Genomic DNA, 15,680 nt, shown 5'->3' with positions numbered 1-15,680 from the left:
GAGGGGGAAACAGCAGCAGACAGGATTAATGGAAACTTTCACCGAAGGGGGGAGAAAACTCCTCATTCTGGAGCTTAGGAGGGCGAGGGCAATCGATTCTTAGAAGGAGAAGAGGTCTGGATGTAGTATCTGGCCAGACGACCTTGACCCCTGAGGGTCTCACGCTATCAGAAGCCATAAAAAAAAAAAAAAAAAAAAGAAAGCTCTCCTGGAGGTCTAGGGAGGCAAAATCAGTAATAGCATGGGGAAGGAAGGGGCCTGAAGCAAACAGAAAAGTTAACCAAGCAGGGCACGTTGCACCGTGGGCCTGAGTTTCCAAGACATTCACGCAGGTAAAATGTGGTCTCTCTGCCTGGGGCCCAGCGTGCGTAAAATTACGCACATAGTCTGCTCTCCCTCAAATACTTTTCCGTGCCCCGGCGATGGGCATTCCGGGGGGGGGGGGGGGGGGGGGAGGGGAAGCGGGGAGGCTGAACGAGCATCATTTTGGGTTTTAAAAAGAATTTGCCCGAGTTCAGCCACCACAGATGATGCCCTGCGCTAGAGCGGGAGGCAGGGCGCGCGCGCGCGGGGGTGGCTTTGTGCACTTACCCGGGCACTTAACGTGGGAAGTTTTCAAAGCAAACCTAATGCGCATACGTTCGCTCTGAAAATCAGGGGTAAGGCCTGCGCGTGAACGGTTACCCGCAGGACTTGGTCACAACGGCACACGCTTAAAAATTTTACTCTTGTCCTGGGACCAAGAACCTGAGCGGCTTCCAGTTCAAGGGTCGCAGCGCTAGAGGAAGGTCAAAGAGCAAGGCACCCCCCTCCTCTCCCCTGCCCCACGCCAGGTCCTTCCAAAAGCGAGGAAAGCGAGCTACACACGCACTCGGCGCGGGGAGGACCGGCACTGATTTCCATGAGCTGTTCTCTCACCGTTCTGCTCGTCTCCTGCGGCCGCTCCATGGTGGGGACTGGAGGTGCGGGATCCTCACCCTGTGAGGCCCCCAGGACCTGCGACAGGGCTGCGACTGTGACTGCACCCTCCCACCCCGACTACCCCTTGTATTTATACCATCCCCAAGTCTCCCCCCCTCCCCGTCCCCAAACATCTGACCGCAGGCAGGGCTCCCTCTGCAGAGAGTTGTAATTGTGTCTAATGTCATCAGCGTGCTCTCATCGGAGCCAGAGTGTCATTATTCAGTTCTGGCTTTAAACGTTTTTAATTTGCTTGGATAATTTTCGGAGAGAGGGGGGGATAATTATTAGCAAAGGCTGAGGTCTGTCACGGGGCAGGGAGGTGCGGTGCAGTTTCTCTTGCACCTCCTGCGAAACCTTCTCTCCCAAACACATCGAGGCATGCAAAAGTGCACAAAAGAAATGTATTCATACTTTCAAATCCACACACACATAGACACAACCATACACTTTCAAACAGACACGCTGCAAGGCGATGTGACATCTCCCAAGGCCAGGAATGACAAAAGAGAGGCAACTCCTGTACCCTCCAATCCGGGGTAGAAGCTCCGGGAGTTTGTAGTGACAGAGCCTGAGATTCATTCAAATAAAACGACATTTCACAGTAACTTTTATTTTCTGTACGATTATCGATATTTATAAAGTTTCATCAGTGTACACAGCACTGTACAGCTATAGAGCAATGGTTCCACATAAAGCGCTATCCATGTGCATAGCATTGTACAATTACATTGGAATGAATGCAGGGAGCCATGAAACATCCCATCACAGGGCTGGAAGCAATTCGTGCTGTTATAGCTCCATAGGTGATAGGTGAAGGTCTCCTCCGGCCTTTAGTAGTCTTCTTCCAATCTGCTTCCCACTCCCTCTTGCATTCCATCTCCCTTGAGCTCCTGTCATCTCTCCCTCTCTCCCTCCCTTTGTCTCTGGCTTTCTTCCTCATTCATAAGGATTTGTCTGGCTAAATTCAGGATTTCGCTGGATAAACTCGGGGATTAACCCGCTGACTAGGTAAAGGTTTAAATGGGTAACTCAGTGGAGGGACATTCCAGGGCTTTGGCCTTAGCTGATTAAGTCTGGTTGTGGTGGAGAGCAGGTCAAAGGTTCTCTGGATACACGTACCCGGATAACTTTAGCCGGCTATATTCTACATACAGGTGGTCAAATTACAAAAAATAAAAAACCCCAAAACAAAAACACTAGCAGGCCAATCGGCCCGATCCCCACCCGTCACCAACATCATTAAAGAAAATCAGTCCGAGTCCATATCCACCACCACCCCCCCCCCCCCCCAAAATAAAAATAAAATAACTTACAGGCCATAGTGGCCCAAGGCATCCCCTTCCCCCAGATATTAAAACCAAAGGCTTGGCTCCGGGCCTTCTCCAACACCCCACCCGGAATCTCTACCCCCTCCCCATCCTCTTTCACCACATGGAACATCCCAGAGCCCCAAAGGCTGAGCCAGGAGCTCCTGGTGGCTTCCAACATTGCTGTGAGAAGAACAGTAAAGCGTACCATGTGCTGAAGGGAGCGTGGTTAGCTTCTACAATGCTCCTGGCTCAGCCTCGGGGTTTTTTGAGGGTTCCAGGAGGGGAGGGAGGTGGAAGGGGAACTGGAGCTGGACCTTTGATTTTTAATATCTGATTGGAGGAACCTTGGGACACTGTTGTCTGAAAACGTTTTTTGGGGGTCTGTGGGAAGGGGAGGTTGATTGCCATACCTGGACATTTTTTCAATGAAGATGGGATGGGGGTTCGGCCTATTAGAGACACAGTTTTTTTTTTAACTGACTATATGTTGAATATACAGAAGATGGCTAACTTTAACATTGTCTGAGTAAAGTTACCTGGATATCTTTAACTGAATACATTCAGCAGGAGACTTGTCCTACTTGATAGCTGACTAAAAGTATCCAGGTAATTTTATCTGCTCAACCTTGCTGCTTGCTTCTTGTTGAAAACTATCGGGCAACTTGCATGCAAAGAAGGCTACCAGGAAGCTGAAACATGCCAAGAGTCCCATGTATCCCAGCATGCACTGCCATATGATAATAGCAGTCTCCAGTTTCATGTTCTTCTCTGGGAAGGGAGGACAAAGAAGCAGCCAGGTGACACAGATGAGGACCCAAACCTAAGTATTCATAAAAAAATATATACCCATAGTTATGAATTATTATTCCACTCAAGAAAATGGCTCACAGATGCATTCAACCCAATAAATAGACTGAAGTGTAACCTAGTATAGACCCTAGTTGAAAGGGTCTATACTAGGTTACAAGGAACCTAGAATAGACCCTTATATTGAAACCTTATATTGAAATTACCTTATATTGAAATTACTAGGAAGTAATTTCAATATAAGGTTTTAGCAGGCATTGATTACTCAAAATACAATTAACTAAATATATTTTTGACAGAAAATTTACAGTTGTTTCTAAATAGCCTTTACCGTCCTATTCTTGGTCATTTTTCCTAAGAGCTGTTCCCTGGTATTCATTTCAGGTCTCAGTACCATGATGTAACACTTGGGCAAAAAGAAACAAACAAGGATTCCTGCACTGGAAGAGATGATCCCAAATACTTCCACAGCGACCGTGTATTTCCCCTGGGTGCTTAGATAGCCTGGGATGAAGGACAGCCAGACGCTGAGGAACATGAGCATGCTAAACGTGATCCATTTGGCCTCATTGAAGCTGTCAGGCAACTTGCGTGCAAGGAAGGCCACCAGGAAGCTGACACATGCCAAGAACCCCATGTATCCCAGCATGCACCAGAATGCAACATCTGAGCATTCATTGCACTGCCATATGATAATGCCAGTCTTCAATTTCATATTCTTCTCTGAGAAGGGAGGACAAAGAAGCAGCCATGTGACACAGATGAGAACTTGAAGAAGTGTGGAAGCAGAAACTATGACAATAGGCACCCGGGGCCCCAGCCACCCTCTCAAGTTACTGTTGGGTTTGGTGGCATTGAAGGCGATGACAACCATTATGGTCTTGGCCAAAACACAAGAGACACAGAGGACAAAGATAATGCCAAATGCAGGTTGGCGTATCAAGCAGGTTGTTGGTCGAGGTTCTCCAATGAAGAGCAGGGAACAAAGAAAACTCATCAATAGAGCCCCCAGGAGAAGGAAAGAGAATGCCTGGTTGTTGGCTTTGGCAATAGGCGTACGATGGTATTTGATGAAGATACACAATACAGTAGCCGTGGTGACAGAGGAAAAAGAGGCAGCAGTGGCAAGAATGCCCCCTAGGTGCTCTTGATAGGTGAGGAATTCTATTTTCTTTGGGTCACATTCATTTCTTCTCAAGTTGGGCCAGTGATCGTTTGGACATGGCCAACAAATCGTAGAATCTGGAAGAGGAATAGCATTGTTTTGTTATACAAAAATACAAAACTGTACTCCTCTGATAATGAATTTATTCTTGGGTTGGAGATTTTCTATGGGGTAACAACTAATTCTCCATATTGAGAGTGATAAAAATCACTAAAATTCTTGGTTGTACCAGAATTGGGTCCATGACTTAGTGAACTTGTTCACTAGTCTAGGACAGCTCTGATCCAAAGTACTGATCTTCTGGAATTGTTTATATTGCATTGAGGGTATCGGTCAATCATCCTCGCTCATCCTCTTGCATTTGTTATAGCCTTTTACCGAGTTATTTTGGATGTATTCTTTCAGTTTTCACATCAATTATGCTTTCCCCAAGGCAAGTTATACCTGTCATGTTGGAAATCTCCCCTTCGGCACACAGGAGGCAGTCAAAACAACAGAGGGGCCGTCCTGTCTGAACTGCCCTCCGGTAACCGGGAGAGCAGCTCTCACTGCAGAAAGAGCGAGGGACCTGACGGGGGAAAGAAAGAATGATTCTTTGGGATTGTAACTGAATAGTTCAAATGTTTAGTTTAGTTTATTTGACATATCACTTTTCATCAACAATCACGAAGGTTTACATATCAAAAAACAGATATACATATTTCACAATAGTATGCTTGACAAATGAAAACATACAACATAGAGGTATAATCCTAACAACTAAAAACATTAGTTAATGCAGATCATGATATTAAAAACCTTAAAATAAAGAATTTTGATAACAGTAGCAATGTCACCATAAAATTTCTATCTAACAATTAATGGCCACCTTAAAATCTATGTTTTAATCCCTTTTCTAAATTTCAGATAATTACATTCTGAGCACATACCAAAGGAAGGGATAACTAAAAGTGGAATGCCTTGTCATCTCTAATCTAATTTCTGAAGGAGCAGGAATCCTTTAAAAGTCCTGTTGGTATCAACACAATGGTCTGGGCTGTTGTTGGTGGTGGTGGTAGTGCTGCTGGGGGTCAGGAGATCAGAGAGATTTATAACCCTTATATACAGATTGAAATACAAAGCATACATTTTTGAATTTTATCCTACAAAGAGCAGGCAGTCAATTTAATTTTTGTAGTCATGATCTTGTCTTTTTAGCACAAAGATCAGTTTTTAGCTGTATTTTGCAGCAACTGATGCCTCTTTCAGGCGCTCCAGCGGGGCGCACTGTTAACCCAGACAGGTTTTTTTGACGCGCTAGCTTTACCCCTTATTCAGTAAGGGGTAATAGCGCATTGAAAATGCGCGTCCAACCCCCCCAAAACTAATAGCGCCCGCAACATGCAAATGCATGTTGATGGCCCTATTAGTTATTCCCGCACATTTTACTTTCAGAAATTAGCGCTTACCCAAAGGCTGGCATTAATTTCTGCCGGCACCGGGAAAGTGTACAGAAAAGCAGTAAAAACTGCTTTTCTGTACACCCTCCAACTTAATATCATGGCAATATTAGGTCGGAGGTCCCAAAGTAAAAAATAATTAAAAAATTTAAAAAATAAAAATTTAAAATCAGCCCGCAGCTTGCAGGTTGAAAACCGGTCGCTCAATTTTGCCAGCGTCCGGTTTCCGAGCCCGTGGCTGTCAGCGGGTTTGAGAACCGACGCCGGCAAAATTGAGCGTCGGCTGTCAATCCCGCTGACAGCCGCCGCTCCTGTCAAAAAAGAGGCGCTAGGGAAGCGCTAGTATCCCTAGCACCTCTTTTTACCACGGGCCCTCATTTAAATACTGAATCGCGCGCACAGGAGAGTGGCCTATGTGCTCACCCACTCTCCCGCGACTTTTACTGAATCGGCCTGTTTATTAGGCAACTAACAGACCCTGATGCAAGGCATTGCCTCCATTACATGCAAATCTATCTCATACTTATTCATTGTGGATATCTTGAAAGCAAAACCTGTTTGTGGCTCTTGACTGGATTTGGCCACCCCCTGATCTAGGCATAGAAGCTTATTCCTCTTGCTTACCCAAAATGTTTCTGATTTTGGGGGATTCATCTTTAGTTTATGAGTGAGCAACCAATGATAGATTTGTTCAATATTGCTTGAATTTTCCTACTTCCTCAGATTAATCAGGGTCAATATAGGTTACCATCTGTCACGGTTTCGCCTGCTGTGCAGTATCTCCATGTCAAGTTCATCCTGCTGCATGGTCTTCCCTACATCAGGGCTCCTCAGTGGGCCCTGCCCACTGCCTTGCCCGTTACCTCCTCTCTATTCACCTATCTCAGTCCTATTTAACCCAGCCTACCCAATACCTCAGTGCTCTTCTTTGAGTCACCTTGGCTCTCTGACCTGGCCAGCCTTACCTTGTACCTATGCCTTGCCTGTTTTGCCATCCCAGAACTTACTTTGCTTTGTGGCCTCAGGGCCTTCTACTCCTCATCTTGTGCCCTCCAGGCCTCTTTCTTGCCTAGCAACCTCTGGGCCCCTGCCTTGCGGCCTTCGGGCCTTCTGTATTCTTTGTCCTGTTTTGTCAATATCCTGTTCATGTCTTGTCCTTGTATTGTCCAGCCCTTGTCCTGCTCTGCTCCTGTCAGGTCTCTGCTCAGCCCAGATCATTCTTTGTCTCTTCCCCCAAGTCATGCCCATGCTCTCAGTCCAACCAATATTATATCAGTTCCAGTCCAGCCTATCCTACACAGTCTCCAGCCCTGTCCATCTTGCACCATTTCCAGCCTAGCCTTTCATTGCACCAGTTTCAGTTCAGCTTGTCCTTTATCAGCTCCAGCCCAGCCAGTTTTGCATCACTTTCATCCCAGCTTGCATTGTACTAGTTCCAGTCCAGTCTGTCCTGCATCAGTTCCAGTTCAGCCTGCCTTTAACCAAGTCCAGTCCAGCTCAAACTGTATTTATTCAGTTCCAGTGTGTCTCTAATCCTTTCTGGGCCCCAGACTCTAGCCAGTGCCATGATGTTCAGCAAGAGACAAGACCTGCCAGCCCCCAGAACCCAAGGGCTCAACCTGCAGGGGCTGGCTAGGCAGAAGATTAGCATTGGTCCAGCCTGGCGGTCCTGCATTGCTTCTGTCGGGCTGCACCTGGACTCCAGACTGCAGCCCCATGACACAATCTGGATATCATCTGCAAATAGGAAAATTCTGTACCCAAGATATTGAATAACTGTTGCTAGAGGAGCCAGATGTAAATTGAACAATAACGGTGGTAGTACTGAGCCCTGTGGAACTCCACATAACAATGGTTTAGGTTCAGACAGTTTGGATTCCCAATTTCTTTGGTAAGAGTAGTTGAACAAAAAAAGGCTTAAACCATGCTAAGACAACCCCATTGAGCCCATTCTCAGAAAGTCATTGAAGCAATTGGTAGCCAATAGTGTCAAAAACTGCACTCGTATCAATAAAGACAATGAGCCCATCTTTTCCTCCATCTGATTTAATTCTAAGTTCTTTAGTTTAAGCCACCAAAGTTGACGTAATACTATGACCTTGCTGAAAGCCAGATTGTCTTGGGTGAAAGGCATTTGCCTGGTCCAAGAAATGTAGTTATCCTGCCACCACGTTTTCAATGAACTTAATAAAAGGAAGTTCTGAAACTATGCAATAATGATTTATGTAAATAGGGTTCAGAGATTCCTTCATTAGAAGAGGATGCACCCTGGCTTGTTTTAGTGAGGGAACAACATACACCTGTACTACTTTCACCACAAAAGCTAAAAATTTGAGAGACCCAGTTGTGTATTTTTATGAATTTTGTGGGCATGCAATCTAATGATGAGGTGCTCGAGATCATGGTACTCAAAATTTGATCCACACCAATCGACAAGGTTATATTAAATGAAGTTAGCTCAAAAGGTCAGATACAATACCATTGCCAGATGATATATGGCTTAACTTAATCGTAATAAATCAAAGACCTGTTATATAGATGTCAATTTGAAATCTGAGTGTACACTCAGATTTCAAATTGACATCTATATAACATCTATATAACAGGTCTTTGATTTATTTAGATTTAGTTACATGTTATATTGTTCAGGGTCTCATTATTAGTGTATTAACTTAATCGTATAAATTAGTGGAGGACAATTTGCTTCGCCTTGGATTTTCTCTTCTCCACCTCAGTCCCTCTTTGAATGTGTGTTGGTTATTTTAATATTGTTTAAGTACTTTGTCATTTAAAAAGAAGTGAGGAATAGGAGTTATTCACAAACTGGGCCAGTAGTGTACCTTGCACCAAGTGGTCTCTTATTTTGCCAGGCAAAGGATTAATAAGGGGCCCTGTGCAAGGACCTTATAATCTAACTGAAGAAAAATTAGGGAAGCAAGAGAGAATAAGACACAGCAAAGTCCATTGAAGTTGCGTGTTGAGTGGTAGAAGGAGGACGTGAATGCCTAGATGCTGGGCGAAGATGATGGGAGTACTGGACATGTAGGCTCTAAAAGGTTAAATAATTAGATAGGGGTTGTGATTCTTTTGACTGGTGAGGTCCAGCAAAGTTTGTACCTCTCTGCGTTGGGTGTGCCATTGTATGGCACTGATGTTGACGGAGAGCTCTTGCCCTTTGGGTGCCCTGAGGTCAAAACTTCCCACTTTCATATACTCAATGGCACCGTCGGGTTGCTGGTGCCAGTTGATGATATCATACGCAGCGGGGGGATTTCCGTCAGTGTCGAAATACATCTCCTCCCCCAGCTTGTTCCTGAAGCGCACCTTCTTCATATAGTGCAGGAGCTGCTGGGGGGGGGGGGATTAAAGCATAAATTATCCTTATGAGATGTTTCACTAATCTGAGGGCTACTTATAAAGAATCCCTTAACAGAGCCGTTTGGTTAGCAAATGTGACATAAGGAAGGGAAAGACAGAAGTGAAACAAGAATACTGAAAGTGAAATAAAGAGAGAAAAATTGTGAGACAAAGACTTAGAGGGGGACAAAGGGAGATAAAGAGCCACAAGTAAAGAGACAAAGTGATATGAAGAGAGGGAGGTGTGGGGGGGGGGGGGGGGAGAGTGTGTGTGGCAGAACTGGGGTTAGAACAGAGGCCCATAGAAATGTAACTGTAACAGTGAAATGAACTTATTTCTGCATCTCACCTGCCACGGTTCATGACTCTTTATGTTGGCGCAAGTCCCGTTGGTGAAGGGTCCTTCTTCCGGCACACAGGACAGCATGTCCCTCAGGGCATATGCCACAGAGTAAACTGCATTGTAGATACTGTAGCCGATTCTCGGGCTAATCATTTCAGAGTCCATAAGTTTGTCCAGGCTCTCTGCTCCAGTACAGAGTCTGGTAGCTTCCTCGAGTTTTTGTTCGACTGTTGTCAGATTGGTTTTGGGGTTGGGCCACTGACACTCAAAGATGGCCTCCCAGGATTGTGTAACCAATGGACTGTTTGGAGCAGAAGATGGCTTGAAATTGTGAAGAAACTCTTGTACCCCTCTTATCTTACCTTCAGTGACTGCAAAGCCAATGGTACCCCTCAGGAGGTTGGAGAGCTCTTTAGTGGAGATACCAGAAGAGGTTGCCCAGGACTCGCTGGCGATCCACACTTTGCCGCTGATGTTTTGCCTGGAAAGCTCCTGCATCACTGGGAGTACAAAGGGGTCAGAAGAGAAGACCAGGATGACATTGGCTGAGGATCTTCTGACCACCTCAACGATACGGTTGATTTTCACACTTGATGGTACCAGCGGGAATGTTTCATGGAAAGCGACACAGACGCCTCGCTTCTGGAGCTCCTCTTTCAAGATCTGGGAGCCCAGGGTGCCATAGTCATCTTCGGTAGACAGGACCCCCACCCAGGTCCATCCGAGGTGTGTGACCAGCTGGGCCTGCCCCAGGGCTTGAATGACATCACTTGGGAGGGTCCGGAAGAAAGATGGAAACTGGAACTTATCGCTCAGCAGGGGACTGGAGGATAACTGATCTAGAAAAGAAGCAGTCACCATGAGGACAAATCTCAAAGAAATTTCAGTAAGAGAGTGTTTTGTGCGTAGAAATGTCCTTTTACATAATTACCTGTCTGATGTACTGGTAACCTTACACATACATTTCATGTTTGCACATCCGTGCACCTGCACTGAATAGGAGTGAAATTGGAGGGGTGTTTAAACTTGTTCTCATACTTTTGGATTTTCAAAAGTTATATATATCAATTTTCCCAAAAACTTTCCACACATATAATAGCAGGTGTTATTTTGAGTGGGTAAATTTGGTTTTAATTTTTCAAATATGACACAGACGCGCAAGTCCGCTTTCAAAATTGAAGAAGCTTATTTGCTTTTTGCTGCCTAATTTAGATGGTCTGTGATAAAACTAGCCTGTAAATGTCAGATGAAGAGGATAAAACTCTGTTTTCCTCCTTAAGTTATGATAGCTGGCCCTATTCTGTGACAATGTAGAAACCACGTTTACTTGGAAGAACACTTCTGAAGTATGATATTCTGAGGAAATGTGTCTTAGCCCAGACCAGAACTGGCAAGCCTCTGGTCTAGAAGCAGCAGCTCTATGAATCAGCAAGTAGGAGGCTGTCATATTGGTTAAATTTACTCTTCCTTAGCCTAAAGTTGCTGCCTCTCACCACTAGAGGGATTCTTGATGAAATGCTCCCTTGCATGAAGAGGGATCAGTGTTTATCTGTATCCGGTCTTACCGCATGGAGCTATCTGTCTTTTCAACCCCAACTGATTCAAGAAAATAATGTATACTATGTCAGTTTTGTTATTATTTTAAATAAAGAATCTTGAGAACGGAGGCGATAACAGTTGGGAATCATGTCTCAGCCAGAAAGTTAATTTGCGGTAGGTTCACCAGGAATAGCCTGAGGTGGTGCTGGTTTTTCTCTCACTGAATGGCGGGACTTGAATTTTCCACCCCTCTTTCAGAAATGCAGAAACTACAAGCCCTGTAGATGCAGTGGTGCAAAACCCGATGGCTGGCCTCTAGTCTGCAAGTGATGTCACTTTTGAGAAAAGAGTCTAATACCAATAGTGTATGGAATGCAGGGGTTGTTTGAGGAGAATATGCTACTTTCTCAGCAGCGCTGCTTCAGAAGTCATTCGCTGCGGATGACAATGCTCATGCAAACTTCATTTCTCAGTGGAATGTCTTTTACCTGGGGGTATCTGTAGAGCCCCAACAGCCTGGCCACAGAAATGGATGTGGTGGACCGGGACTCTCCGATGATGGCCACCAGTGGGGCCTGCCTCTGGAACTGGTAGTTCAGGACAGGCCTGTCCTTTCTTGTCAGCATCCACACGGTGCCCCACAGGGCTCTCATTAGAGACACGCAGCTGTCGTAGAGCAGGAAGCCTAGCGTGACATTGGGGAGGAAGGTCTTGTCTTGGTTGATGTCCTCAATGGCAAAGATCATGAACATGGCCCAACTGTATGTTCTGAGGCCGAATCTAAAAAGAAACATAACAACGGAAGGCAGTATAGGGAGAATTAAGCTTTCAGGTGGGCATATAATGAGGGCAGTCAGTTGTGCTCCATCTCCAGTGAGAAGACGTAATGAACCTAAATTACAGCAAGGGAGATTTAGGTTAGATATTAGGAAGAACTTTGCAGCTATGATAGTGGTCAAGTACTGGAGCAATTTACTCAGGGAGGTGACAGAATCCCTGTTACCGGAGGGCTGAAGCAAACTAGCCACACAACTGTCTTGGAAGGGTTAGGTATAGTAGATTCCACCTGGAGGCAGAAAATGGACAAGATGACCTCCTGAGGTCCTTTCCAGTCCTATGTTGTTTGTTAAGCAAATAAATTAGCTGTAATATCAGTAGAGATCATAGGCATCAGAAAGGGGTTGGCCATAGAAGCCATGGCCCGACCATTATCAGGCCCTTCCCACAGAATCTCTACAGGAGATCCAGGGCTGAATTGGGCAGCAGGAGGGGGAGAACAGCGGTGCATCTGCTGTGACCCCCCCTCTGCAGGTCTGGGCCCGACTACTGTACAGCTGCGCATTTCAAAGCAGCTGTCAGGCCAAGCAGTAGAGAGGAGAGCTCAAGGCGATCCCACTTTCCTCCTCTTGCAACTGATTATCGTGGGAGGGGGAAGGTAGAGGGGAGAGAGGGTGAGGAGAAGGTTGGAAAAGAGAGAGAGGGAGTGAAAGTAGGGGAAGAGAGAGAGAGAACGCGAGGTGGCAGGTGGGTTTGTGGGGGTCAAGGGGACAGAGAGAGGGGGAGGAGGTGGATCTTAGTTGTTCCCTACCAAATTAAAAAGGTGTTCTGCTGCTCAGCTTAGAGATGTATTTAGGAGTCTGGTAGATAACATTCATTTAAAGTGATGATATTAAGTGCTTGACTTACGTTTGGCAGAGGATGGGCTGGGGACTCTCCACGAAAGTCATTTTGGGCTCCCTCCAGTTGAGATGCACCGGCACCAGTCCCCCAATCATGATATCTCCATCCCGCCTGTTGCTCACCTGCTCTTGACTGGGGAGAGCACAGCCCCCGGTGGCGGTCGTGGCGCGGAAGGGGAAAGAGGGCAGCAGGAGCACCAGCGCAGGCAGCGCCATTCTGGGGAACAGCTCCTGGCGCCACTTACTGAAGGAACAGCAGCAAACAGGATTAATGGAAGCTTTTAGTGAAGGGGAAAAAAAATCCTTATTCTGGTGCAAGGGTGATTGGAACTGAATCTTACAAGGAGGAGTGGTCTGGATGCGGCATCCCACTGGATGACCTTGAAATGAAGATGAAAACAGGCAAAAAAATTCAAAGGGGCATGGGATTAACACTGTGGATCCCTAAAGGCTAGAGGATGGGAATGAAGAAAAGAGTGCATGGGGCTAACTTGCTGGCGTGACAGTTACCACCCTTCACCAATAAGCCTTGATTACTTGATGCAACTGCAACATTGCTCTCAGCTTCAATTTCAGAGGGGAAAAGGGAATTGGATTCAGAGCCCTGATTTTTACACTCTGGGAAACTGATAAGCAAGGGGATAAAATGCACGGAGTGGCAGTTGCTACCCTTAACGTAAGGTATGGGGTTTACTGCCCTTAACCAATAAGCTTTGATTCCTTTAATTCAACTGCAACATCGCTCTCCGCTTTGATAGCGGGGGTGGGGGTGGAAAGAGGTATTGGATTCAGATTATGTCGGCTGCTGGCAGGCCTCAGAGTACACTACAAATTGTATGCAGATGACATACAGTTTTTCTTTCCTCTCAAAACATCCTGGAGTTTAACTGAACAATTCATCTCGCTATGTCTCTCCACTATCCATGACTGGCTTAATCATAGCGAACTTGCCTTAAATGTCACCAAAACTGAATTCATGATTCTTTCTCGATTTCCTTCTTCTCATATTCCTGAGAAAATTGTTTTCAGAAATCAAAATATTCCATATCTGAAATATGGTCAACCCAGTCTGTAATCTTGGTATTCTCATTGATTCCTCATTCTCTATGTATAATCACATTGTCTTTAACAAAATTGTCTTTCTTCAAACTACGTTTACTAAGGCACTTGAAACCACAATTGGATCTTCCTGGCTTTAGAACAATCCTTTAATCTCTTCTCTTCTCTAGTCTCGACTATTGGAATTCCCTTTCCACTGGTCTCCCTGCCTACATAATTCACCCATTACAAATTATACAAAATTTTGCAACCCGCCTGTTGACAGGTACTTCTGTTTGTAATAATATTACTTCTGTTTTACAAACGCTTCATCGGTTACCAATTACATACCGTGCTCAGAATAAACACGCCATTACCAACCATACCATCTGAACAACAATCTATCACCATAGATTGCAGCTACGTTAAAAATCTGTTCTTCTATCAGATCTCTATGATATTCTAACCGCGGATTACTGGACGTTCCCGCTCAAAGATTAGTTCACTTGGAGGAAACCAGAGAGCGCGCTTTCTCTATGCTGGATTCCCGTTATGGAGCTGCCTTCCATTTAAATAAGAACAATCTCATAGCCAAAATTCTTTAGAAAAGCTCTCAAAATATACTTATTTCAAAAGGCATATTCCTCATGAAAGCATCTGGTACATCTTGATCCCTGAGTCCTCCAGAGCCTCTGAAGTAGCTCATGTTGATTGGATTTAAGTCTGTTTTATTTTAATGTCTATTTTGTTTAATTTTATCATGTGTATTGTTTTGTAGTGAGCCCTGAATGTAGGAAGTCCATTAACTGCTATTAATCAAGTTGACTTAGGGAATGGCCTCTGCTATTACTGGCATCAGTAGCATGGGATCTTCTTGGTGTTTAGGTACTTGCCAGGTTCTTGTGGTCTGGATTGGCCTCTGTTGGAAACAGGATGCTGGGCTTGATGGACCCTGGGTCTGACCCAGTATGGCAATTTCTTATGTTCTTAAGGGTGGGTAACAAATAGTAAAAAATAAATAAATAAACAAATTGACAACCAACATGGACCCTGACTTTTACGAACTAGAGTTCTCATACACAGACATAAGGATGGACCAGTTTGGTCCTTTTCTGCCACCATTACTATGTTACTATGACATCAAATACAAGAAGACAGCAGCTCAATTCACCAATGTAGGGTTGACCCTGCCTCCTCGCCCCCCCCCCCCCCCCCCCCCCCATGAATCAGTGATGATGCTTACTCCTAGACACCAGAGAGTCAGAAACCAAAAAATAATGTGCTTCTGTGGAGGCCTAGTGAGGTAAAATCAGAAATATTGAAAGGAAGGGGGCACGAAGTAAACGGAATCTTTCTATTTTTTATTTAAATAAAATTAAGAGTCAACAAACAAGTTGTAGGTGAGACCTATTTATTCTAGTAGCTTAATACTTCTGTGACTGCTAACTTTCGAGAGTTATGCTCTCTTCATCAGGTCAGTGAAAAAACCTCGCCGCTACACTGTGGTTAAATAGTACAGAGTCATCCGGGTGTTAGGCTGCCTGCATAGAAAGGAAATATTTTCTCTTAGAAGGAACAGATATTCTACACACAGCCTTTACATTTTTCTTTTAAATGGATTCAAAGCTTCCAGAAATGTTTCATCTTGAACTCGGAAACCAAAGCAGAAATAAGAAAGGAACCTTAACAGGCTGCCCTATAATTCCGATCCTAGGTTGATTGCATTGGCTCCCCTAGTAAAAAGAGAATCCCACACAAGCTGATGCCTTTGATGCCCAGATTTATCCGCTATGATTCTGGCTGTTGGGTCAGTGCCCTTCCGGGAGTTCTACAAACCCTCTTGTCCATTACGTTCTGAAGGAAAGAAATCGTTGGACGCGCCCCCCCTCCATCTCACCCGCACATTACGAGGGCACGAGCCTTTCCTATGGTGGGTCCCCTCCTCTGGAACTCTTTTCCGGCTCTGCTCCTTCTTTAAAGGAACACCCAACCAGGTGATGCCTATTATACACTAAAATGTTGATTTTAAAAGCCCTATGT

The 15,680-nt window shown here is 45.1% G+C and overlaps 1 protein-coding gene across 1 annotated transcript; it reads right to left on the bottom strand.

The window, feature by feature from the left end:
* Positions 1–74: 74 nt before the first annotated feature.
* LOC115077446 (extracellular calcium-sensing receptor-like) lies at positions 75–12,818 on the bottom strand. Its single transcript, XM_029579738.1, has 7 exons — positions 12,610–12,818; positions 11,412–11,703; positions 9,391–10,218; positions 8,802–9,029; positions 4,690–4,813; positions 3,412–4,322; positions 75–164 (listed from the first exon to the last, which is right to left on the bottom strand). Exons 1-7 carry the CDS (start codon positions 12,816–12,818, stop codon positions 75–77), a joined length of 2,682 nt encoding a protein of 893 aa, XP_029435598.1.
* Positions 12,819–15,680: the final 2,862 nt, after the last annotated feature.

The sequence above is a fragment of the Rhinatrema bivittatum genome, chromosome 16, assembly GCF_901001135.1.
Source record: "Rhinatrema bivittatum chromosome 16, aRhiBiv1.1, whole genome shotgun sequence".
In the NCBI taxonomy this organism is placed as follows: Eukaryota; Metazoa; Chordata; class Amphibia; order Gymnophiona; family Rhinatrematidae; genus Rhinatrema; species Rhinatrema bivittatum.
This window is presented reverse-complemented; position numbering and strand designations above follow the sequence as displayed.